General features: G+C 46.6%; 1 protein-coding gene across 2 annotated transcripts; it reads right to left on the bottom strand.

Annotated features, from left to right (window-relative positions):
• Nucleotides 1-911: 911 nt before the first annotated feature.
• ADPRHL1 (ADP-ribosylhydrolase like 1) lies at nt 912-26,044 on the bottom strand. 2 transcript variants are annotated; one of them, XM_052773788.1, is made up of 7 exons: nt 25,683-26,044; nt 18,477-18,641; nt 12,057-12,182; nt 9,292-9,432; nt 6,533-6,660; nt 2,875-3,007; nt 912-1,801 (listed from the first exon to the last, which is right to left on the bottom strand). In XM_052773788.1, the coding sequence occupies exons 1-7, from the start codon at nt 25,684-25,686 to the stop codon at nt 1,644-1,646; spliced, it is 855 nt and encodes a 284-aa protein (XP_052629748.1). In that variant the 5' UTR covers nt 25,687-26,044; the 3' UTR covers nt 912-1,643. The 2 variants fall into 2 exon arrangements, with proteins under 2 accessions (XP_052629748.1, XP_052629747.1); XM_052773787.1 differs by lacking the exon at nt 25,683-26,044 and adding an exon at nt 22,420-23,017.

Below are 26,044 nucleotides of genomic sequence, written 5' to 3'. Positions count from 1 at the left end.
CAGTGACGATTCCAGCAATTGCTTACATGGAAAAAGGGGTAGGAAAGTACTTATGTATTTTTAGCTATCTTTTTAAAACACAGTTCAGCAGCTGGAGAAAGATAGGAGAAACCAACACCACGTAGGCAATCACTCACGGTGGAGTTTGGAAAGTGCTACGTAAACCTCAGTTTCTGAACTTCTGAGGTAAAACATAAGGTTAAACACTGGGGACAAATTCTGCACTCACTTCTGTGTCATTTCATTGAGGATTCCAGATCTGTGCCTGTGCTGCTGTGGGGGCATCAGAATCTCCTTCACCGGGGTCTGCTGTTTACTTTGTGTGCTGTATGCAACTTTTAACCGAATCATAGTTTGTTGGTTTTCTTGAAAAATAAAAATTAAAAAAAAATTAAAAAAGGAAGAGAAAAAAGGAAAATTAAAAAGAAGAAAAAGAAAAAGAAAAAATGAAAAGGAAAAAAGGAAAGAAAAAGAAAAAAGAAAAGGAAAGGAAAAAGGAAAAGGAAAAGGAAAAAGGAAGAGGAAAAGAGAAAAGAAAAAGAAAAAAGAAAATAAAAAGAAGAAAAGAAAAAGTAGAAGAAGGAGAGGAGAGGAGAGGAGAGGAGAGGAGAGGAGAGGAGAGGAGAGGAGAGGAGAGGAGAGGAGAGGAGAGGAGAGGAGAGGAGAGGAGAGGGGAAAAAAGAAAAAAGGGAATAAAAGGAAAAGGAAAAAAGGAAAAAGGAAGGAGGAAAAAGGTAAAGCAGTTGTAACTATTTTCTTCCTGGACTTCTTGTGGTGCTCAGACTTGTGAAATGTACCACAGCCTGACTGCTGACCTATTACAACTGCTTGAAGACCTCAGCCAAAAATTCTGATACTGATACAGCAACATATAATCTGCTCAATCTAAAAATAAAGAATGATGCTTAGAAAATAGTGCAAGATTAATTTATTTACAAATATTTCAGCCAGTTATATTTTAAAAAAACTTTTGTTCTGAAGACTGAAGAAGAATAAAAGCATAATTCAGAAATTTTAGACACACTGATGGTTTGCTGTTCCTTGGGGGTATTTTTAGTGTTGGCTTTTCCTTTTCTGGAAGCTTCTAATGTAACAATACCTTGCACCACAGTGCTGATGCGGGGATCAGTGGTTCATTAAAAGCTAATCCGTGAGACATTAGGTTTACAAGTGTCACAGACACATTAGATTCGAGAACAAGGAGGAACACAGCGGTGAAAGGATTGTAAAATACACAGAGAATATCCCCATAAGTGGGTACTACCATTAGTTTTGCAGGAAAGCATTAGTTCTGAAAATTAATTTCATATGTGTAATTACTGGTCACGGCTGTTTAGGAAGTGGTATTATAGCAAGTTAGACTGAAATCAGTCAAAAGAGGTTTTATTTATTTTTTTCCATTTGAGATTATCTCACTGGTTTAAGCAGCACTCTTTATACTCGGAAGCCCCTACATCTGTAAAAAAACCCACAGACCGTAAATATCTAATCAGTCTTGAATAATTCAGCTATCTTCGCTTGCACACGATCTACATACAGCCTTTCGGACTAACTCTCGGCTAATTCCTTCGCTACGAACGTCAGTCAGTTATCTACAGGGTTTGATATAGTCTTTATAGAAAGAGAAAATGGCAGAAACCGCTTTACTTTTCCTCCGTGGACAGTCGGTAAAGATTCTCGCCCAAGTACTCGAGCCTCTCCCGTTGTTCCAGGTCCTGGTACAATCCTTTGGGGACCTTGCTCAGGCCGTAAACCAAGCCGTAGAGGCAGCCGGCGATAGACCCGGTAGCCGCGCTTTCTCCTGCAGGTTTAAGCACAATTGCAACGGTCTCTTAGCGTCACCTCTGCATCCGCAACCAAAAACCGCGCTGCGCAGAGGGGGAAATAAATACTAAGCCGCTGATGGAGCGTGGTGGGGGCATGGTGGGTCAGTCCCAAAGGCTTGCACCACCGCCGTGTCCTGCCTCACCGGTGCAGGCGAGGATGATGAGGGAAGAGAGCGATGCCAAGGCACGCACGCGGCGATGCCTCTGCGGCGTGCGCTCCTGGGCTAGGAGCGTATTTGGTTTGGGGGAAATCCACTCCGACGCAACAGCTCTTGCAAGCAGCTAGCCATCGTTAGGAAAAAAAAAAAAGGAGGGAAGAGTAGCTGTGGGGGTTCCTGCTACATGGCAAATGTCCTGGACTGGAGAGAATCCAGTCTCGGATTTACAACACGTGCTTTACAACAGCCAGCCGCGGTGGGTAGCACCGATGCTCCGTGCGGTACCCGCCGGTCTGTGCCTGCCGGGCTCCGCAGCGAGGGGCTGGGAGCTCTCGCTCTGTGTTGGGGCAAGCGAGGGACCCACAGCCGGCGTGAAAGGACCACGTCAGGCAGGGATGGAGTGGGTGATTCGGGGCTGGGGTCCTTCCCCCCCCCCCAGCTACGCTGGCCCTCTCGAAAGTCCGGCAGGAGGTGGCCGTCAGCAAGAGAGTTCTCGCTTGCGAAGCTGTAGAAGTAGTTATCTGTGTGCCTCTAAGTGCTAGATTTTATCTGCCTGGCACTTGGCTGGGCGCTGTATTATTTTTCTCCCTTACTCGGTTTCACAACGTGCAGCTAAAAGGTTGTTGCTTTGCCAAAGGCGCTAGCGTTTTGGCGGAGAAGGATGCCGGCCCTTTACAAAGCCATACTGGATTTACTCCTCGCGCACCTCTGGCGAAACCCTAAGACGAAGCAACGTTTGAAAAGCACCGTAAACGGCTTGTGTGGCAGCTGCTGCCGCAAGAAAGGGGTTAAAGGGGTAAAACCGAGGGCGCAGATATCGCAGATTGCCCAACCGACAGCCAGGAGGGAGCTGGGGGGGGGGGGGGTGGCAGGTATGTGGGGACCCTCACCTCCGTGGAACATGGAGCGGTTGCAGAGCTCCGTCCAGTCCCCGCCGCAGCCCAGCAAGGCGTCGTAGGCGATCATGGGGGCATCGTGGCCTCGTCTCCCCCCCCGGCCTTCGGAACTCCACCGCCGGTAGGTCTGCGGGAGAGACGGCGGCGTCAGGGTAGGGCATTGGAAATGGGGGGGTGGGGTGCGCGGCCGTGCCGGGGGGGGGGTTCTCCCCTGCTGGGTGGGAAGAGCTCGTCTCGCAGGGAAAGGAAAGGTGGCAGGCAGCTGCGTTGGCTGCACCGCTGCCTGCGGCGCGGGACGAGTCGGCGCGGCGGCAGCTACCGCAGCTTAGGAGATGCTTGAGGTGCAGCTCATCCCAGCTGAATGCGCCCAGTTCTCGGCAGGCCAAGAAGCTGGCTTGATTTAGGCAAGGCAAGAATGCCAAAAAGTAGATCAAGGTAGATTCCAAGTTCACACCCTAGAAATTCCTTATTATTTAAAAAATGAGGGTTGGTAAGGACTTACTTTGTCAGTCCTCTTCCTGCCTCTTGGAAATATTCTCAGCTCCCCTTGTGACACGTTTGCAAATGTTTCAATTACCCAAGTTTTACGTGGGGGGGTGAAGAAGTTCTGGTTCAGTAATTTCTTTAGGGGCTCAATTTCAGACTAAGTTAATTCAAGCCCCCTCCTCTGACTTTTTCTTGCCAAGCCTTTTCTCTCCTCTTCTACAAGCGTTTGTTGAACAAAAGGGAAGACAATTTGCAAACGTAAGAAACATTTCTTCCCCAGGAGGAGAAAGAAGAAAAAAACCTCCAAACCCACAGTGAGGTTTTTGAAGGAAGATCAGATTTTCTCTAGAGGGAGTACCTCCAGAACTCACTCTTTCCTGCCCCAAATCCCTAAATGAACTCAACACTCATAAATTTATAGTAAAAAACCCCCCTTCTTTTAAAGGAACTGGGCAGCTTTATTTCCTGAAGTTTAAGTTACGTGATGGTAAGTTGAATTGCTGCTGCTTGGCTGGCGATCGGCTGCTGCAACAGGTATGGAGGGTTTGCATTTCTATTCACTTTCACCTCAGCCATTACATACTGGCTTGTGGTTTATCTGCGTATACATCGAACAAGGCAGAGTTGGACTACAGCTTCGCTCTGCCGCTTGCTTTTTTTTTTTTTTTGCAATCTAGAGAGAGTATGTATGTCTTTATGCCGTCCTCTGCCAGACGCAAACTTCCCAGCCTTGTTGCTGCAGTTTGGATGCTGGCGGAGCCGTCCTGACACGTGTAATACTACCAAAGGCAAGAGGACGAGGCGCGGAGGTGCTATTCTGGGCGCGCAGGCAGGCGGCTCAAGTGTCGCCCCATTTAGCCCTTAAGATCGCCGATGCTCTGCACCCATCTGATGTCATCTCGCCTTGCTGAAACCACTTTACGTTAGGGATAGCTGTCCTCGGGACTGAGCCTTGGGGGGGGACTTAACTGCACCAAGGCAGCATTTCTCGAGCTTTTCAGAAGCGCCAACCTCTTTGCGCCTGTGTGCAGCCCTGCGACGTGGCACCAGCCCAGCTTCCCCAGGGCGAGGACCGGCAGCCCCGAGCGCGGGGACGGAGATGCCAACGCTCGCTCCCTCCCGATGAAGGCGCTGAGCTGCTGCCAAGCCCTGGAGGTAGTTCCTACATCCCCTCCTCGCTGTAAACCCCTGCGGTCAGTAATTACGGCTGCCTCTGACGTCCTCACCCTCCGGGAGCTGACCCGCTGCTGGCTAGCACTCCCTTTCCATCCATTTTGTTTCCCTTTCTGGGTCCTTTCACGGTGCTGGTTTAAGCAGCTCCATCTTAAGGGGACAAGATCCTCAGAGTCTAATTGGCCTGGATGACTTTGGTTTGGTTCCCCTCTTGTTTTGTCGCACACCGTGTCCAGCACGGGAGAGCAAGCAGAGCGAGTGATTTGTTTGCAGAAGCAAGGCTGATCCCGAGCGCGGTGCAGTTCCTGCCTGTTCACTGTGTATCTAACGTGTTCCAAACGCACCTCACTGAAAAATGATTTATCCTACATCGGCCCATCTTGTATTTATACATTTAAGAAGGGGTAATTTGTCTTTTATCCCCACATTTCTAGTTATCTACGAATTTAAGTTGTATACGTGCTTATACAGACTGTGCTCTTTGCTGCTTAGCATTTCGAGGTGTGATTATTTTTAGAGAGGAAAATTGCCTTTGCAACGTACTCGGATCAACCCAAGCCACGTTTGAGGGCTTCACTTTCACATCTCCTGCAGCTGGTATGTGCCTGCAGAAAGGTGCGTGCCTGGTCGAGCAGGACCTGTTGGCAAGAGTGGTGCCAGATATTGGTGCTTTATTAATTGCCTGTAGAAAGGCAATCAGCTATGCCTCCAGACACGAGTGGCCAGTTAGTTTGGGGGAGTGCAGAAAGGAAAACACTCCTGGGAAAAAGGCAGGCAGGATGGTTACCTTCTCCTCATTCGTTCTTTCCATGGCTATAAGCACGTTCGGCTTATAAGCAAATTAAGTCTCTCAACTTCTGTCAGGCTGTGATCTCTGGCTGGTGGTGGAGTTTGAGGGTCAAGCAACATTTTCCTTTCTTGTGCATGAAAATGAATAGCTCAATAGGCCAAATTAGTTGGTCTTGGGCAATGGAGGTAAATTTTCTTTCTGCGTTAGGAATTCATGCAGTTCTCTCTTGAAATGATCATGGGAAAATACTGTTGGGTTTAATCTCTCCTAAAGCTCTGCTAAGACTCTGGTAGAACTGGAAGGAACAAAAAACTAGTAACAAATTCATGGCACTGAATTAAGAAAATAAAACTGGAGGAAGACCTATTCTTTACGTTTAGAGTGAGCAATTTCTTATTATCCACAGTCAATCTGTCCATTGGCACCTTTCACCGCATAGATGAGCACCTAAAAATATATAAAGTGGATTCTCAGAATAGAACTGTGCTTTAATAGTCTGGAAAAAAGGATTGATTTATGGGAAAAGGTGACAAGAACCACATACTTATTGCTTAGCTGCTAAGTGGAGAGCTTTGAGAGGTGCCAGCACGTATCAGAAAGCTGTAAACACCAGGGAAGAAGACACATCATTTCTCTCGAGTTAAGAAGATGAGGCAAAGAAAAGATCATGTACACTATGAAATAGTATCTCATGGGGTGTGGTGAAACACCATCTTTTGAGACACTTAAAACTAGCCTGGGCACAGCCTGCGTTGGCAGAGGATCGCTTCGGGCGGCTGTCTTCTGTTCGAAGGACCGTGACCAAGTGCGGCTCCTAGTACCTGGGGGGATTTCTGTGGGACTCGGGCCACAGCTCCGTTGGGCTTTAATGAGAGCCCCTGGTGAGACATTTGATGTTTCCACCCTCAAACAGCCGTGGCTTATGTTTTGTACCTGCTCTGGGCATCAACACATCCGACTGTTAAGTTTGCCTCTCTGCACTGTTTCCTCCCATTGCAGCAACCCCAGGACCGGTGGCACCTGGTTTTTTTTACGCTAACACATAGTTGAGCCAAGGATGGGCGTTGTTTCTTTCTTGAAATTTTAGAAAAAAATTAAGACTTCCCGACTACTCTGGCACAGTTGAAAAATACCGATGTGTCTCTTTGAAAAGACCTCTCTCGGTCCAGAGCCTTTCTGAGCACTTTCTGAAGTTGCAGTTACCTTTTCTCTCTCCTCTGCGTCATAGTTGTCCGGAAAGACAGGTTTATTCTGATTTTCCTCATTGATTTCTCTCTCCTCCAAATAAAACTGCCACTTGGCTTCGAAGTAAAACCAGTGCTCCTGATATTCTGAATGCAAAAGAAATTAACGATGTAGTATTTTATCTCGGCAACATTTTCAGTTCTACTTTAATAAATTTTAAAGAAAATGACTGTATTGACTGACCCGAAAAACTAGGAATTTTACCGTAACGTACATTAAGCAGGCATATGTACTAAGTATGCATTTTAATATGGAGTGGGACATCTAACTGGAAACAGAAGATGTGAAAGAAGAAAATATTTTCAGAATCTTGTGCTATTTTTATGGTATATTAAAATTACGTTAAGATACATCAAGACGAGATTTTTAGAGAACTTACTGAGGAACACTCCAAGGAAAAGAGAAGAGTCAACAAAAAGCACATACACATGCACCCATCTGCAGAACTGAGGCCTGAGTGAAACCCTGCCTGGGAAGCTGACGAGGGTAAAGAATTAGAAATCAGTGAGATGAACCAGATGGCTAAGTATGCCAAGGCAAACTAGCAATTCGGTATGGGACTATTGGTGTACAGCTTAAAACAAAATCGATCATTGCCACTTTTTCCTGCTTGGTCGCTCAGTTGTGTGCTGCAGCTGGCTGAGGAACATACACACAACCAGACCATTTCTCTGAAGGACGTAATCTGATTTTGCTTCTTTTCCTAAAATGCCATACAGGTGATCCTCTTTGGCAATTAAGGTCTTTAAAGCGGTTCAACTCCATGTAAAAAAACCCAAGCTGCCTTGTAGGACCTTGTGAAAGTATTCACAAGGGTGCTGGTTCCCCAGACAGGGATGAGCCTTCAACGACGTGGCCAGTTCCCACCTGGGAATGCCCAGCTGCCCTTTTCCTCAGCCCATGCCCCAATTTTCCCTGATTACAAGGAAGCCATTCATTAGAACCCTAAAAAAAGGGGGGTGTTTAGGAAAACAGAGCAAAAGTGCACTCACATCCATCAAGCCGAGGAGACCATCTTGAGGGAAAAAAAAGTCGCACACAGAAAATGTTGGTTGAAGGAAGCTACTGACACCCACTCCAGCAGCTGGGTACAAGACTGCTTTTAGAGATGCAGGTGACCTAACAGGTTTCTTTCTTTGTGGTTTTTTTTTTCCTATTTCTCCCATGACCATAAAAACCAAATGCCTCAAAAATGAATATTTTCTACGTAGCACCTCAACAAGCAAGGAAGTGTGATTATTCCAACGCACGGGCTCAGAAACAAAGGGATCGCGCAGCTGCAGGAGATCTGGGTTGCGTGGACGACCTGTAGCACGGTCAGAAATCCCACGCCGACAGCCCTGGTGAGGCTCTGCCCCATCCCTCGAGCCCAGCCTGAGCCGACGGTCACGGTCAGGTCCATGGGACTATCTGGCATCTAATTGCCACCGACCGTCAGAGAGGGGGTGTTGAGTCGAGCCCACTGTGCCTGAACACCGTGTTTGTTACCCACGGGGGAGAACACGGCTAAAAAAGAGTTTTCTAAAAGTGGAGGGCTCTGTTTGGAAGGATTTCTTTGCAGTGCATTTCACCCGCCAAGGAGCTTAACTTTAATGCAGGAGACTTTTCCCGCTACCAAAATAGGACGAAGCTCAACAATACGAGCACCAGCCGGAGAGCATGCCTCAGGAGTCCAACACGCATACCTCCACGCCGAGGGGTCCTGCTGGGGTGGAGTGACAGGGACCTGCTGCAAAGCCACTCGGAGAAGAGCTCGCTCACGCTAATCCTGCACCTGCTCCTCATAGGTCTCGGCTAAAAAAATCCTGGTGCGCAATGAGGCGCAGACGAAAATGGGGGGTCTTTCAGAAAGGCTCCCCGGTGCTCCTTTCAGATTTTAAAGCGGCAGCTTTGCTTCCCGGGTAAATCTTCATTGCTGGGTGCTCTTGACTAAAGATTGCCTTTGAATTCAATCTTTCTCAACAGCCGCCCCTTCAGATTAACAGAAAAACCTCTTTCCTCCATGTTTTAATATAATGATACTCCTCTGTCTACGGCGGGTCTCACTGTTACAAACGCATCACTCCCTGGCAAGAGGGGACTAAAATACCTTTGCCCTGAAGATCACACACATTAGTAAAGTAGCAATATCAAGTTCAGTAGTTGTGTTACGCTCGGTTGCTTTAAAACAAGGATACAACAGGTTGTATCTTAAATACTTGTTCAGAAAAGCAACAAGTCAAATCTGAATTTGTGGTCAAAAGCTAACCCTTGGTCAGGAGGCATCTGCAGGTGAACTTTTCCTGGCAAAATGAGGAAAGTCAGTGGGTTTCATATGGAAAATATTGGACTGTGCTAACAGATGGAAGGGTGCTGAATAATTCATATCTCAGCAGTCAGTTTGCCTAATAACCTGCTAAATATCATTTACTCCCTCCCCCCTGGCCAGCAATCTTTGAAGGCTTCCTACAAATAAAACTGTGCAGTAGGGCATTATCATTGCTATTTCTCGTTGTATTTTTGCCACCAATATACCAGGCAACTAACGGATGGTAGAAGAAGGTGGCACGACCTGCGAAGAGCTTACAGCTGAGCAGAGAAAGCAGGAGGACAGCCTGCGGAGGTGGGAGGGGGGGGGAAAGCAGCAAAATGGAGAGACTGGGGAGTGACGTTTCTTCCGTGTCTTTCCAGCTGAACATGGTTTTAAGAAAATAACTCTTTTGATTCAGACACGTTACCTGCCATGTGGCGAATGGTCTTCTTGCAGTATTCTTCAGCCATCGGCACAACCTTCATCATCTCTCTTCCCCACTGCACAAGGGGTTTCCCTTGTATTGCGTATGCCACAAAAAGAGCTGTGCACAGGGACCCCAGAAAGCCTGGAATTCACAGATAACAACGATTACCGATGTGCCGTCTGTGCTTGTACCATCCTTGTCATGTCCCTCGTAAAATCGTTAGTGGAATGCCTCATGGCTGTCGGCTAGATTAACAAATGTACATAACCTATCTCCGTCTGTTTGCAGGGAGGCTCGTGGCATTTTGAGATTCTTGGCTAATGCGTGGTGCCCGTTGGTTTATGACTTATTTTACATAGAAGGGAGCTTCTGTTCTCAGTGGTGTAACATGACAGAAATTGAGGTAGGGGTCAAAAATAAACATAATCCACTAATGTGATACTGAAAAATCTTCTAATTGAAGTCACATGAAATAATTGACTTGTGCAAAGTGATTCAATTACAAGCTATATCACCTTGCTTACAGAGTCATCCAGCCCAAGGGCTGTGGTTGTTAGATCTATCACTATTTCTGGCACATTTTACTCTAAGGGGACAAGCCCTTGTCCCCTAACAGGAAAGAAGCAAATGTCCAAGTAAGACATGCTGTCTGCCGGCCCGGCTAGGTCTTCTACTTTGGATACAAATATACTTAAGATGAACTTTGTATTAACAGGCACTCAACGCTTCCATGATGTCAGAAACAGAGGGGCTCGTTTCTCATATTTGCTTGTGCTCTTGGCATTCAGTCAAAGGCAACGAAACCAACCCAGTGCAACATGCAAAAGAAGGATGACAAAACAACTCAGTCATTTAAATAAGCCCCAGGTGAGGGAAGTATTGACGCGTGTGCTTCTCTCGGTGCATGGGCCCAAAAGTGTTCACTCATGCATAGAGGTAAGCATGAACTTCATCTGTTTTGCTGAAGGTAAAAACCAAATTATTTTAGGAGGTTACAAGTCCAGATGCGACAATTACTCATTCTCTCTGCCGTGACACCTGCAACACTGCATCAGGCCAAAGGCACGTCTAACCCAGGATCCAATAGATGCTTTCAGAAAGAATAAAAAACCAGGTAGAGCCAGCTCAAAGGGTCTTGCTCGGATAGACAGCATCTAACCCAACCGCCACAAAGGTGCTTTAGCATCACATTCAGCGTGAGGGTGGCAACAGAGGGTTTAGAGGGTGAAGCAAAGGGCTAGCAGTGGGCAGCAGGCGGTGAAGAGGGTGGTGGAGGTTGCGACGTGCCCAGAAGGTTTTAGGGGGGCTGGCAGTCTTTCCCTGTCTGCTCTCCAGGTAGATCCCCCCCTTCTTGCTGCTATTGCCCTGCTGCCCACACTTCTGGCAGCCTTCACGTAGGCTCCTGCCCCTCGCCGGGGAAGAAAGCGAGCCCCAGCTGAGGTTTCTGGCTCTGCAAATAATGCCGGTACAGAGCGAGCCTAATTGGTTTGGTTTCTCCACTCCCCAGAGCTTCTGGACTAGCTTAGGGGCAATTTTAATTACTCAGCTTGATTGCTTTCAACAGCGACAGCCCTTCTCGTCCACTTGCCTGATCCCTTTTGAACCCTGGCGTATCTGTGGGCTTTGCAGCTGCCGGCAGTGGCAAGGTCTGCGGCTGAACTACGCGCGGCACGGGGAAATATTTCCTTTGTCTGTTTGTTTCAGCCCTGACTGACACCTCAATTGGGTTTTCCCCGTCTTTGAGTTACGAGAATCACAACTGACATTTCCCTGGCACCTTTCAGGATGGCGGTGAGGTCCGTGGTGGCCCTTCTACCCCTCTCCTCCCCACCGAGCCACTTTTTTCCCAGCTGAAAACTCCTTCTGGGTGTAATTTCTCCTTGTATGGAAGGCAATTGATGACTTGAACGCTCCTTGCTGCCATTTTTCTGGCTCTAGTAAGTACCTTCAGAGGGGGGAGACCCAGAACTGCAAGCAGTCTTATTGCTGCTAATGCTCCGGGGACTTTATATATTGGCTTAATGTTATTTTCTGTTTTGCTCTGAAATATTTTCCTCTAATTTTATGCCATCCTGATGGCTTTTCTGACTGCTTCAGAGCACTGGGCATGTTGAACATGTCACCATTCATTATGGTTTTATTTTTTGCTGTTTAGAGCTGACAGAATGTATATACACTTACGTAGCATAAAATGATCAGAATGACAGACCTGAATATTCAAAACAGCATTAAATCTACTTATTTATGTTTTGTTTAGAGAATGTTTCAGATTGTGTCCTAAAATATGTGAAGGTAGTTTTTTTGGCTTTCTACCTTTACCTACAGTGATTCGATATGACAAAACCTGTCAAGAGAAAAATGTTTTTTATCCTCTGAACCACAAACTTGCATGATAACGGTGAGTCATCTGGATGTACGTGCATCTGAAAATTTGATCAGGGCAAGTGACATGAATGTGCTTTGGACAAGACAGGGTGTGTTTAGTTATTGGGATTTTAGGAGGGAAAACTCCCAGCCTGAGGTTGCTGTCTGCATAATATACAAGAAAAATATATAAGCCTATATAAGTAATATATACATGTATATACTATATACTTGTAATATATACTTGTACATACTATCCAAGCAAAATTCAAACCAAGGCCTTGGAGTCTGCCAAGCAGAAGCAGTTTAACCAGGTGAGTTCAGAGGAGCCGCGTTAGTCCCCGCAGAAGTGAGAAGCAGCCTTAGGGCCCTCAGCGCGCCGACACGTCAGCCGACATTACCTGTAGGATGGTTGTGAGTCATTCGCCCGCACTCAATGCTCACTTCGATAAGTGACTCCAGCCTTTCCGGCTTCCAGTACCGCATCCCCAAACACATGGCTTTTGTGGATGCTCCAAATCCAGAACCTACAGTAAGAAGATAAGGCCAAGCAGTTAAAAGGAGGCTAACGATACACAAATATGTTGATACAATGTGAAACAAGCGCATTTTATTCATTCAACTCATGTGTGGGAACTCCTCAGGGAATGGGAAATTAGTATGCGAAGCGAGTTACAAGTTTTGAAAGTTCCTTGTGAGGAATTTTGCTTCTACATAGTCATTCTGGTTTTACAGGTATATTGCAATATTCTCAAGTGTGACGAAGAGCATAGTGGGTTCAGAGAGCAGTGTGCTCTCTTGTTCACAGCACTTCTTTGATTCAAACTCTCATGCCATCTTGTTCTTGGCTGACACCGCTGTTTTGCTTACTCCAGATGCCAGCTCTGGAAACAGAAGTTTGAGAAACAGATACACTTTTACTACGCCCTTATTTTGGTAGTCTTCATGCTGAAAGCACAGAACTAAAACACTTTATATGAGTATCACAGTGGATCCTAAAATTTTAATGCACGCTTCATCCTAGAGAGCCCCACAGGTAGTTCACAAAATAGTTTCTGCTACATACAAAAATAATGCGTCCAAAAAGAAACTAAAGGCTGCGGAGCCAAATCCTCCAAAGTTAGGCAATGTCAGAACTGAGGTTTCCCTGTGTGACCTGAAATTAGTGCTTGTGTGCACACTGATTATGGTGCAGCCTGCACTTACTGAGCCCGGTCTTGGGAATTTCTGCCTCGTGCAGCACGGAGTTTATTTGTTGAATAGCTAATTCAGAAGTTCTTTAATCCTCAGCATTGAGTGCATGATCCCAGGTGTTCAACTGTTAAACACTTCATTGAATGGAGTGTTAAATTTACTAATGAGTTTCTCTGCAGTACTTATCACAGTAATATCAGGATCCCACAGAAGTTTTAACGAGCTTATCTTCAACAGGCACCAGTGAGGTGATTATCTCCTCTTTCCAGCTGGTGAGCCAATGCCCAAAAAAGCATTAACTCATTGCAGGCATCCACCCTGAGGTGGATAGGGTTCGATTTTTCAAAGTACTTGGCATTTTTCAGCGCTGTCTTTACTCAATCACACTTCCCAGTGACCTTGGGTAGAGCTGAGAGCAATCAGCATTTCTCTACTTGGTCCCTGGAAGATAAGGGGCATATTTCTGCCACCTAATTTTAGCCTCTGTGGGACCTGCATTAGGAGCACAGTCTCCCTTCTTTCCCAGACACGCAGCGTGGAGAAAGGCTATGTCTCCATTAGCTGCTACGATGGAGTAGTAGGAGCAATTCATGGGCCGGAGTGAATTGAAGCAGCAGATGCCAAGGAAGGGGGGTGAGGGATTGCAGTCACCCATCCTGAGAAAAGCCCCCGCTGCTCCCCTGGGCTGTGCCCGCTGCGGGTGCGGAGGCCGGGGCCGTCTCGGAGCACCGCTTGCCGTTCCGTGCCATCCCAAGTGACATCCCCAGCTCAAGTGCCCTAAGCGTCATGAGCGTGATCAAAGTGCGGTGGCGGGAAGATTTGCTTCAAGCCAAACCGAAGCCTGAGGCAAACTGACATAAGCCACCCGTCGGCATCTCCAGGTGCAACACAGACCGACTAGGATCTGGATTTCTCTCTTGAGAGAAGAGCTCCTCTTCTCCCCGGAGAGCAGCTATCCTGAGCGAGCACCCTGGTTAGGTGATCTAATCGGGTTAGCTGAAGACATTCCTTCCCTTCCTCCTCAGAGTCTGATGTGCAAATTCTGTGTGCCATAACTCTTCCAAAAAAGGCCAAACACCCGATAAATGTGACAAGAAAGGCTTTGCAAGACACCATTTTATTCCCTGCAAGCTCAGAGCTTGCTTCCTCGTCCCTCGCTGCCTTCGTGATAACAGTGAGAGGGCCCCTCTCCACAACACCTTTGGCCGCTGCGCCTGGTGAAAAGGCTGGATGCTCGTCCTGCAAATGGTGGGTTTGCTCCTGCACCTCACATACGCTGCAGCTGTAGTGCCTGGTTATTAAGGAGCCAGGAGCCAAAAAAATTGTCTGCCTATCCCACAAATCACATAGAAACCACAATGAAGAATCAGGAAAGAAATCCAGTCTTCCAGAGCACCAGTCAGCTTAACTGGGAGAACATATCTTCTCCTGCTCGCAAGACCAAACTCTTCATTAAACCATCTGCTGCTCTATGGCAGCAGATAAGAGTCTTCTTCGCTATGTGATCCTGGTTCCTCCAAAGGACACAATCCATGCTGGTTATCCAAGAGGGAAGGGTGTTGTGCTACACAGAGCTGCTAATTAAATAACATCTCTAAGTATATCCGAAGCGGAGGAGGCACTACAGTAATCTGACTGCTGGTCTGAAGGAGCTTGTCTTTGCAACTTCATCGTGTTCCTCCAGCCTAGGATGTTATATGAAAACCTTCTGCAGAATTAGATGGGCGAACTCGGTAACAAAAAATTGCATCACATGGACTAATATTAAGCCTAGACAGGGCTTCAGGTGATGAGCAGCTGTTAGCTCCCATGTCTCGGTATCTACCATTTGAATCAGTGAAGTAAGGGACAGCGTGACTAGTCCGAGCAACAGGTGAGACACGTGTAAGAACATAAGGACAGTCCACCACGATCAGACCAAAGGTTGACCTAAATTATCATGTCTGACGGTGGCCAACGGAAAGGATACTTAAGAAAGAGTAAAAGAAAAGTATGATGCTGCTACCCCTTTGTACTAACTAAACTGCTGACAGTTTTTCTCCCCCATGTAGGAGGCAGCTGGCTATTCATCTTTCTGCTTAATAACCCTTGAAGGATTCCCTTGGGTGTATTTTCCCAGCTCTTTTTTGAACTCACATGAACTGCAGCATCTGCAAATTGGCATTGGAAAATAGTTGTGCAGCTTAATTAGGTGTTGTGTGAAGAAGTCCTTCCTTTTCCTTGCTTTGAACTCACGGCCTGCCAGTTTCATCTGAAGTCCCTGGTTCCTGTGCTGGAGGAGACAGTGAGTTTTCTCTGTCCCTATTCATGTTCTCCAAGTTATCTATGACTTTACAGCTCTCTGTCGTACTGTCTCAGACATCACAGCCTATGGAAGCAGTTTTTTACCAATCCAACCATCCTTCCTCATATCCTTTCTAGTTCTCTTACATCCTTTTGGGGGGAGGGAGGGACCAGATTATATACAGTAACGAAGAAACAGCAGCCATGGATTTATACAGTGGTGCAAACACGTTTTGTTGTCTGTCCTGTCCCAGCCATTTCTAATAGTCTATTTGCTTTCTGGCTCTTCCTGCGCACTGAAGTGATGTTCTTGTAGAAATACTATAGGTCCACAATCCCTTCCCTGAATGGTAGCTGTATCAGCAACCACAACAATGTATATAAAATTAGGATTTCTGCCCCCACCCCACATATGACTTTTCACTTATCTGCGTTGCATTTGGTTCTGCTATTGTGCCACGCAGTTATTCGTCGTTGTGAGCACGTTCCACAACTCTGCATCACGTTATCTTTGATTTTGCTGACCCACTATGCGCTTGCATTTCCAGATAGTTTGTGGACGTGTTGAATAACAGAGGTCCAACACAGGTACCTCCTTCTCTATGGAGAAGACAGACTGCAATCTCCTGCTCTTCATTTACTGTCTTATAACCAGTTGTCTGTCCTCAGGAGAACCTTTCTGCCATCCTTAGCAACTTAGTGCCTCATCACTTAGTGCCTTTGGTGAGGGACCTTGTCGTGAGTCTTTTGGAAATCCTAACAGACCACCTTCACAGCGTCTCCTTTTTCCTCCTGTTTCTTGGCTACTTCATGAGCTTTCTAATAGAATTCTGAGGTGTGACTTCTTGTCACAAAAGCTGTGTTGACACTTTCTTATTACATCATTTTCATTTGTGCACCACATTATTCTCTTTTAGTATGTAATACCTCGGTGTGCTTTTCTTCACCCTACATCTGTAGAATAATAAAGATCAGCTAAATGGCTGCTAAGCCCTGATGAGGATGTGTCTTTTGCGACTACAGATCGTTCCTAATGAGAACTTAGAGCCTGGCACCTTTATCTCCCATCTGTCTGCGTCTTATCCTTCTCTTCATTTTTGCTCCCCAACTTTCCACATTTAACTCACACTTTTTCCTCACGCTCCTCTACCAATGCCACCAGGAAAAAGGCACTGTGTGCTGCTAGGAAGGCGAGCAGCTGCTCCGGGAGCTGCAGATAAAGACCTGCTTGGATGCTGCAGCCTCAGCCTGAAACACACACGATACGGGTAGAGCCGAGCTGCCATTTGACCGCCCCTTCGCAGTGGCTCCGAAGGCACATCTTTGGCTCAATCTTACTCAGATTTTGGTTCCAGCTCTCAAACATCAGGGATTCTCTTCGGAACAATGTGAGGTTTTGGCAATGGAACAAAACATTTTTAGCATATCCCAGAAACAGCAGACTCACCTGCATCAAAACTTTAAACAAATGCTGACAGACAGAGGCAAACACTCAACGGTGAAAATTTTAGCCTTGAGCTTATCAACATCATCATAAATTGGAAACAAGCTCTTAAAATGGAAGGGATTAGACAGCCTTGGGCAGGTCTTCTGGTGGTCACAGGAATCTCACCAGCCTTTAACATAATCTGGGTACCTCTGCAATGAGCGTGGCAAGGAGCACGACACGAGTTGGCAAAGAGACACACGGGGCAGTTTGACTTAAGAACTCGGTGTGCTGACTACACCCACAAGAGTTTGAGCAAAGGAGCTTCACCTAAGCAATACAAAATTACCTAAGCTAAGATTTCACTGGTCCATGAAGGCTGGCACATGAATTCTTGCTAGAAGTGAGATAAGATAGAATGACCACAGGAAAACAGCATTTTGGTTCCAGGCCACCCAAGATATCATCTGACTGCTAGGCATTCCATGCCCATGGAATATTTTTGCCTTGAGAAGAAATTTGTGAAAATTCAATTACAAAGTTAATTACGTCCATAGCAGTGTCAGGTCCCATGGTAGGCTGAACATCTCCACGTCAGGTCACTGGTTCTTTTGCTCTCAGGGTGAAAAAAAGGCTTCTTGAGATGTTCAGGATGATATTTGTCAGACCAGATGAAGAAGGTGGGCTTTAGCTGCCAGGTCTCAAGGCAGGAACTAATTTTAGATCCTTCTAGCTCAGAGTATCCCAAAAACAAATAGTTTGTCATGGAAAGCTGGGGAGGAGGAAGGCTAAAAGAAGAGACGTAGCTCCAACCCAGCAACAGGCCAGGGAACAGCCGTGCTCCGCTGCGGGAGGTGTTGAGAGCTGCTCCGGGCTCGCAGCAGCTCCCACAATCATTTTGACCAAATTTTACTCACTGTCAATCAGAAAACATACGACAACTGCCAAAGGGGCACTTTCTCAGATCCGCCTGGCAGAATACGCGGGGAGGGGATCCTTTTCCCTCCCAGCAGCTGCGGTGAGGAGCAGGGGCCGAGCGAGGGATGCTTTCTGTGTCAGAGAAAACTGACTGCAGAGACCCAGAAATAGCCGTGGCATTGTGCCGCCGGGTCTTTGCCACGACGTTGCATCAATAGGCAATGCCGTTGAGCGGTGCCGGTACGTACTGCAGCGGCAGAACGTCACACCGACCCGGGGCAACGCCTGCGTGAGCTGCCATCGTCTTGTGGCTGTCTCGGTCTGCCTCCTCTGATGATGCGGTCTCTCTACAGGCTTTTAAGATTAATTTTGCTGTGGGGGTATATGCGTACCTCTGTGCACATAGCTGCGTGCGTGTTATTTAACTTGAAGTAGAAATTCACTTCGTCGTAAAATGAAATGATCATAAAGAGAAAGAAAGAGAGCGTCGTGGGTAGGGAAACAGGGCTAGGAATATTAGGGATTATCAGCAAAACAGTCATAGCTGTTAGCAGGGCATCCACCTGGAGAAAAGTGTCTGCTTTCCCTCCTGTGAACACGTTGGTGCTTAGAGCAATTTACAGCCTCGGCTTTTTGTTTCAGATCTGCCATCACTGAAAAGATTCAAGGCTACAAATGTTTAAATGAAAAACGGTAGAAAATATTTCTTAAAATAGCAAATAAACTCAAGGACAAAGATCTGGACCCTGAGGCACAGAGCCAAGAACAAAGTCTCTTTAAATAGACGTTAAAGAGGGAAGGGTTCATTTACGAGAGGACATAGTGCCCTGCAGAAGGAATTCCTGGCAGATCTCTTGCCATCCTTAGGCAAACATGGAAAAGTTTTGGGGTAGTAGCCTTTGATGTCAGGGGGGAAAAGGAAACAATTTCCATACAGCCACAAACGCTGAAAGCATGCATTATTCAAGCCAGGATCTATAAATGGAAAGCGGTACCGTACCCTTTTCATTGAACGGTGTGTGCCAAGCGAGAAGGTAGTTGTCTGGTTTTAATTCCCTGCAGCCTTCGATGGTAGCAGGGTCTGGCCGCCTCCCCGAGAGCTTGTCGATAGCATCCACGTAGCGCTTTACCAGCTCCCGGTACAGGTCTTCCAAACACCAGTAATCTGCTCGGGGGAGGGAAGAGAAGGTTGCTGTGTGAAGGCAGAAGAGCAAGAGAGCACTGAAAAAAATCCAAGCAAGCTCACTATGCGTTTAAGAAATGTTCCTATTTCCACTTCCAGTACACTGAGTTGTGTTTCTGGTGCCACTGTCAACACATTTTTACACACCGTGAGAGCGGGCTGGAGGGAGAAAACTCTCATCTCTCTGTTCTCATCTTTTCCCGCGTTCCTTTCCGCCTGTAATTCCTTTAATCGGAAAGATGAAGGCATTCTGTTTGTCAACAGTAGCTGCTCAGGGGCGTTACTTGGGCTCCATGGTGTGAAGTATTTGCAGAGGTGTCTAACTGTAAGGTGAGTGCGTGGCCGACGCGGGACTGGGTGTGCACCTGAAGCCAGCCTGGCTCAGATTTGCCGTTATTTGCAGATGTGAATCCAATTTAAAAACAAAAGCCTATTTTTTTTCAATTACCACTGAGTTATTTTAAAGAGGTATGTATGATTAAACACAAAAGCACATCAGTGGCCTTATTTTTTAATCTCTATTTTATATTTATCTTGTCTAAAATGTGTAGGTCTTTCGTGCAGGGATCCCAATATCTTGTCAGTACAGTAACCAGAACAGCGAGCTTTTATAAAAATTATTATAAAAATCAGTAAGAGTAGTAAATCCCAACAGTATATTGATTATTTTTACCAAGGCCTACAGTCTTGCCTAAGGAGGAACCTTCCCCCTCTTAAACACCCACTGTTTCTTCGGTATCGCTGCTTCTCTTGGCTGCTGTTGCGTGTTGTTGGGCTTGAAGAGCCCTGCCCTCGGCTCTTGCCAAGGAAAAGCTTCCACTGGCATCTGTTACAGTTGTGGAAGCAGTGGGAACTGAGGAGGCTGTCGGGATTTGTCCATTTATATCTTTTCCATGTACTTAGAGAAACCCTGTTTAATACTTGGTTTGACTCACAGATCGAATGACACAGCAGGGGAAGTTCTTCTAAAAATATCCTCATTTTGTCAAAGATCGGTGATTTCTTGAAATCCACAAAAGAGGTTCAATTAAAGAGACAATTTGGAGGCCCACAAGCCAGAGCCACTCAAAATTGCCATTTATGGAGACAGGTGAATAAAGATGCAGGGTAAAAGCAAGATTCCCCTCCTTTCACATAAAATACACCCTATCTGTTATGCTGGCCATCCCACATACAATCCTAAAGGAACATGATACTTTCAAGCTGCCGACTCTTTCCAGATTTAGGCATCAGGTGTCAGTTTATCCGGATCGGAGCCAGGAGCAGGATTTACTGCCCGGCAGCTTCTGCAGAAGCTTCGTCCCCAGAGCCAGAGTCCCTGTGGTCCAGCACCTCCGGGCTGCCCGAGCCCACCACGGTTCCCGCACCCGGAGCCAGGCTGCTGTCTCAGCCATCAAGTCAATACGAGAGGTTCTTACTTTAGAAATGAACCCTTATTTTTTTTAAACCTGTGTTTAAGTCGGAGAGGAAAAGGCTTTCCTCGTTGCGGGGATAGTTCCCCTCTTTTTGATGATGCTGTTCTCGTTCCGCCCTTACGGAACAGATTCCTGCTGGAAGCAGACATTCCATTTATCCTTCGTTGTCGGGTTGACCCTTCAGTCTGTGCACGTGGTGGATTTGGGGAGCACGAGCTCGGTCTGCAGCAGCCCCCGCTGCTTCTGGCCACGGCCCTCCTGGGATGTCCTCCACGCCGCCGGCAAAGCGCCGGCCGAAATCGCCTCCCCGGGTGAGAACTGCCTTCGTCCTCGGCACAAACCCCCACCGCACGCAGCCTCAGGCTGGGAGCTGCCCGAGGGCAGTGCCCTGGCCACGGGACTTGACGGCGAGCCTAAGCCCGGGGCACGTCCCTCCCAGCCGGCAAGCATCCCGGGATGCAGGGATGCACCCAGGGATGCTGCGGCCAGCGGGCAGCCAGCCAGGTGAAGGGGATGTGTGGGGTAGTGAGGGACACGAATATTTTTATTGCTTATTCCCCCCTCTTTTTTTCTTTTTTTTTTTTTTTTTTGGCTGGTAGTGTTCCAGGCACCCAACATATTCTTTAAAATCTCAGTCGACGCAGCAGCGAGGGCTCCCCGCTACACCACGAGGGCAGGTCCCCGCGGCCGGTGGCAGCTGCCTTCAGCCTCATGGACTCCGTTCACCCTTAGCTTCACTCTGTTGACTTGGGTGATTTTGGACACGGGCCGGGCCGTGACGGAGCCCAGCGGCTTTTTTTGCGTTCCCCTTGGCAGGAGGAGACGCTGCTGTGGGCAGGAGCAGTTCTGTTTCCCTTGTGGGAAGCAGAGAGAAGGTCTCGCTTTCCCCCGTTCACCAACGTTACTATGAAATGAAGATTTCTTACTAAAATTCCCCACAGCAGCTTGTTGCTTTCTCGCCAGCCCATAAAAGCACGTTTTTAAAAAGCGTGTCTGATCAGGCCAAAGAAATGAGAGTGTAGGATGAACACAGCTGATGGGATTTATAGCTGACTTTTTTTCTTTAGAGCCACAGTGCTCCTGCTATATTTAAGAAATAAGATTTATTATTTTACTGTTAGTCTAACTGGCTTGATTACCCAGAAGTTATGGCTTTAGAGGGTTCAATAAGCAAGAAACATATGATATGTATTTAATCATAGCCTATATTCAGAAATATGTTAGTCATCTTTTTTCTTGATAGGCTGACATCTTGCCCTTATCTTTAGTGTATTAGCTACCCCTAAAACCATTGGTTAGCTAATAGCCAAGTATGAAGTGTCCAACACACTCTTCAACTGATCTCTGTGTCCTAAATTTAGAGCAGATTGGAAGCAGGCAGATAAAGCAGTGAAACAGAAGCACAAGGGAAATTTCATTGACGTGATGGATACTTAGCTACATTGTGAGCTTCTGCTACTGTTAGTTATCCAGCGTTAGGCGTTTTAAGAAAAATCAGGAATGTTTTTACAGAGATTAAAAAAATTGATTCATTCTGAAGAGGCAAAATATTGCTGAATGGTCACTGTTGTCTGGTGTACTTTTGATGATGATGAGCTTGACAGTCTTCAGGGAGCTCTAGTTGGATGGGTAAGGTGTCGCTAGAAATATCGTCGTACCTTACAAAAGACTGTTCCTGCCTCAGGAAAAACCAAATGTTCTCTTTCAAACTATTGTGATTTTAGAAGATATATATTAATAACTTCCACCATTCTGATAGACTTTGTTATAAACATAGTATGTTAGAATATTTTTTGGACTAAAGACACAGAGCTCTCCTTATAAAGCAAATTTTTCCTTTTCTGGCCTTGCAGGTGCAACGCTTTGCCCAAGGGGCAGCAAAGAGGAGACAGCACAAGTGATTTTAGCCTGCAAGAGGTATTAAGGTGACTCTACTCCAGCCTGCAGTTCTGGACACAAACATGTCAAAAATGCACTTGGAAGAGCTCTTATCTTTTACGGAAGAATCCCTAGTGGCTATATTATTCCCTGACGTATTCTAGCATACAGATAATCTACTTTTGTTACGCTGGACATGTGGTATTTTAGTCTTTAAGCTTTAACCAACTGTATAAACCTAGGGGAAATACAGGGAGAGCCCCTCCGCGCTCAAGAAATCAAAACTCCCCAGCCTGTGTGACGGTCGCAGGATGAGACAAGCAAATGAACATTATCCTTCACAAGAAGCAGCCTTTCTGACACGCTTTCTCATGACTTCCCCAGCACTCAGGCTCATTCTAAGAAATGCAGCAGCTCGACAGTTTTGCTCCTTCCCAGACTGCGTTGGCTAGTCCCCTCGTACCTACCTGTGATGACAGCCTCTGCTGTAGCCATGTGCATGAGCGTGTTGTCACTTACTGGCCACTTGTCGGGAGAGAGCACCAGGTTCTCAAGCCCTCCAATTTCCTTCAGCTCCTGCTGGATCTTGGCACCTAAGGCGTTGTTTTCTCGGGAGAAATTGCGATAACCGAGAGCATCCCCTACCCCAGCCAGCACAAGCGCAGCCTTAAACTTATCCATCCCTGAGACGCTGTCCGCTTTCCTTTTGTCCGAGACAGCCACCGAATCCTGATCTTCCTTTGTTCCTTTGCCTTCGGCTCAGCTCTCCCGACACTTTATATCAGCCATTGTGTCACACCGAGAGCACTCTCTATAAGGCAAGGACTTCCTTTTCTGGCTCTGCAGATGCCATCTCTTGTCTGGGACCCGGCGGAGAGGAAATATTTCATAACCCAGGGATTTCGCTGGGGCTTTGTTCAATGAAACCGCAAGAGCGGACCCGCAAAGCGAAGTGCAAAAGCCTCGTTTCTGCAACCCAGCGTAAAGCAAGCCAGGAAATCCTTAGCCCTACCCAGCGTAAGTAACTCTACACCCAGAAAAACAGATGCCTCCACAGGGGTGTTTATTTATTTAATAACTTGTAAATTAATATATTTTCCTGCCCTTTTCTGATATGCTGGAGTCAGCCTCCCGTTCAGGGACCAGTCAGAAGGAAAGCCTGTGATAAAAGGAGTTTCCAAACTCCGTAAACACTAGCATGAGGGGTCAGGCAGTAGGAAATCTAGTCAAATGCAGAGGACCTCTCCCATTTCTAACTACGCCCTAGGGCGATACTTTGTCAACAGCTTTTTTTGCTCTGTTCCACCTATTACAAGAAGGTTTTGCTAGTTCACTGCACCCCTGGATAACTGCTGAGCAAAACACCAACTTCAATCCCACGCCTTTTACTCCCTGGCAAAGAGTGACTTTTTCCTAATGCCAAGCTCAGGTGCAGCCCACATTTGGACTCTGGAAGGAAACTATTTTGAAAGATGTATTTAAATGGCATCCTGTGAGTCTAAGAAAGTTCACGTACGAAGAAATCTCACTTAGTAAGAACCGAGCTTTATTAATACCATCCTCTCAAACTAAATACTCGTGCAATTATGCACTTCATTCTGTTATTGCAGTTTTTTTCTGTGATTGTGCCATGCCATGCAAGAAGGGGCTATGTAGTCTTGCAGCTTTTTAAACATATTTTGCTCACAAACTCTGTCTCTGTGTAGGCTCATCATCGTCCTTCAAGGGGTCTGCTCAGCCTGACTCAGAATGTGGTTCTGAGTCACCATCCGTGCTGTCCTAAAGACTCACAAGTTACTACTACTTTACAGATAGAAACACAAATGTAAATATAAACTTAGGCAGATAAAAAGAAAGCTTTGATTGGCTTGACTGTAATTTTGATAAAGGATACCTGGGGAAAGGTCTTTGTTTTTCTCTGATCTTTTTCAGAAAGCAATACTGACCGCTATTCGGATGGAAAAGGCTGGCAGTGTGAAGGATGCATCCTCCTATCACCCAGAGCAATAAGGAGTTAATCACAGACTGAGTAATTGACATGTGTACTTCACAAGAAACCTTCACGAAGTTTCAGAACACAGATAAGCATCGCCATCCCCGTTCCACATTATAAGAAATGAGGTGCTGAAGCAGTGAAAGTAGCCTCTGTTAGCACACTCTTGTTTTAAAGATGAGGACTTGGGTAGCAGAAGTGTCAAGTATTAAGAGGAGGACACTGAGAGCGTGTCTTTGTTGCTAGGAAGGAACAAGCCTGCACTGAAAAAGCAAAAAAAAAAAAAAAAAAAAAAGGGGGGCATCGATGCCTTAGGGTACCAGGGGAGATGCAGGGCCGAGTGCCCTGCAGCGGGGCCGTGGCCAGCCTGCTCCGGGGATGGCTCGCCGTCAGGATACCGGCCCCTCTGCCCCGCGTGGCATTGCCTCCCACAACCGGGGCATTTAAGCAAGGTGGAGGTAATCTTAGTCACCCCCGCACCGTCAGCGTCACCTCAGGTTCTGCGACTCTGAAAGCGAACACTCAAAATCGAAAACTACGGCCAAGGCAGCTTACAAAAACCACGCCAGGCAGAAGCACCGGTGCCGATGTCCCCGTTACAGGTCCATGCAGCCTTCTGCACGGACCTACCCCTTCTCTCTTCCCGCAGAGCATTACGATTTGGAAGCACCTGGGAATTTGAACTTGCAAAGCAAGGACGGGAGAAATTACCTGCTGAGGCACTGCAGAGAGCTAGTAAGGGCCTCATCAGATGGAAGGTTCCTTCCTGAAAATGGGCAAAGCTATTCTTAGTTTTCCATTTATCTCTTCCTTCTGAATGTGGCTGGCAGTTGCACTGCCCTTTAGCTTCCCGTGGACTTTACCCTGTTGCACACACACTTGGCTGCTTGTAACACAGCCCAAATTAGGAATAAAATCTTTGGCTTTAGAAATAAGGCTGTAACGAAAACCCAGAGAAAATTTCAGGGAAGTTCTATTTTTCAACTCTGCGAAACAGAACACGCAACAAAGAATTGAGCTTTTATTTAATTGGTTAATTGCACATGACCTCCTTTTCATGTGGTACTTTCAACCACTATGAGCTTTCTGGGCAGAGGTAAGATAGGCACACTGGTATCTACCTCTACTCCCCCCAAAAGAGACAATTATTTGTAAAATATCATACTTGCATATCCAAAATACAATACTCCTTTAAGATGGATAAGTATTCACCTATCATACATATTCACAATAGGAAAAAAAACCACGTAGAGCTGGCAAAAAGCATTTGGTAAATGTTAAATCAGATAAAAAGGCAGCTTTGGTGTCCTCTCATTACTGTACATATGACTGCTTTCAGATGGGGAGAACCCAGAAAAAAAAGGAACGGGAAGGCAGGACAGAGAAAAGACTTCTTCGTGTTGGTGGCAACACGCTGGTGTTAGAGCTCAACTGCATCAGAAACCCTAAGTGAGAACATGAACGCCTGCCTTCAGCAAACGGGGCTCCACCTGCAGGGATGCGAACCAGGGATCCCCACCGCCCCGGAGAGGGCTCCGGGCTTATACCGGCGCTGCTGACTGGTACCAGTAAATGAACCGGCGAAGGGAGCACGCGCTGAGACTGCTCTGCCAACACAAGCCCTTCAGCATTTTAAATTAAAAGACGACGACTACACCCCAACTACTTCACCCTTGAGTGAGCGAGCGATGCCTCTGCCATTCAGAGACAGAGAAATGGTCTTGATTCCAAGCTTACCCATCCGAAGGATGCAGAGCCGTATCCTGGTAACGTAGGGTTGATACCAAGTGGGTGTCAGACTTCTGTCACAGCTGCATCTTTGCCACTACTGAAGCGAAGGGTTTCACTCTGGCAACAGGATCATTCCTTTAGGAACAATACTAATTATAGAACACGTTCATTGAGATCCAGGAAAAAATAGACTGGTTTTACTCAATTCTTTAATAGTGAGGATGGGTCATTTTCATACCGCTTTACACCACCACCTTAGAGGAAAAATATTCCTTTAACACGACAGCATGCACTTCTTCCTTCTTTACCCTCTTGACAGAAAGTCTGTGTCATGACATGAAGCCTGTAGGGTTTGCCTAACAACAAAT

The sequence above is a fragment of the Harpia harpyja genome, chromosome 22, assembly GCF_026419915.1.
Source record: "Harpia harpyja isolate bHarHar1 chromosome 22, bHarHar1 primary haplotype, whole genome shotgun sequence".
Classification (NCBI taxonomy): Eukaryota; Metazoa; Chordata; class Aves; order Accipitriformes; family Accipitridae; genus Harpia; species Harpia harpyja.
Note: the sequence above shows the minus strand (reverse complement) of the source record. Positions and strands in the feature narration are given on the sequence as shown.

Excerpts from the sequence above, each read along its gene's own strand:
- ADPRHL1 (XM_052773787.1), bottom strand. The coding sequence starts at position 22,633 with ATGGATAAGTTTAAGGCTGCGCTTGTGCTGGCTGGGGTAGGGGATGCT. Across the intron at positions 12,183-18,476 it reads CACACCGTTCAATGAAAAGG|GTTCTGGATTTGGAGCATCC; the intron begins GTACGGTACCGC and ends TTCTTACTGTAG. Across the intron at positions 6,661-9,291 it reads GACCATTCGCCACATGGCAG|AATATCAGGAGCACTGGTTT; the intron begins GTAACGTGTCTG and ends TTTTGCATTCAG.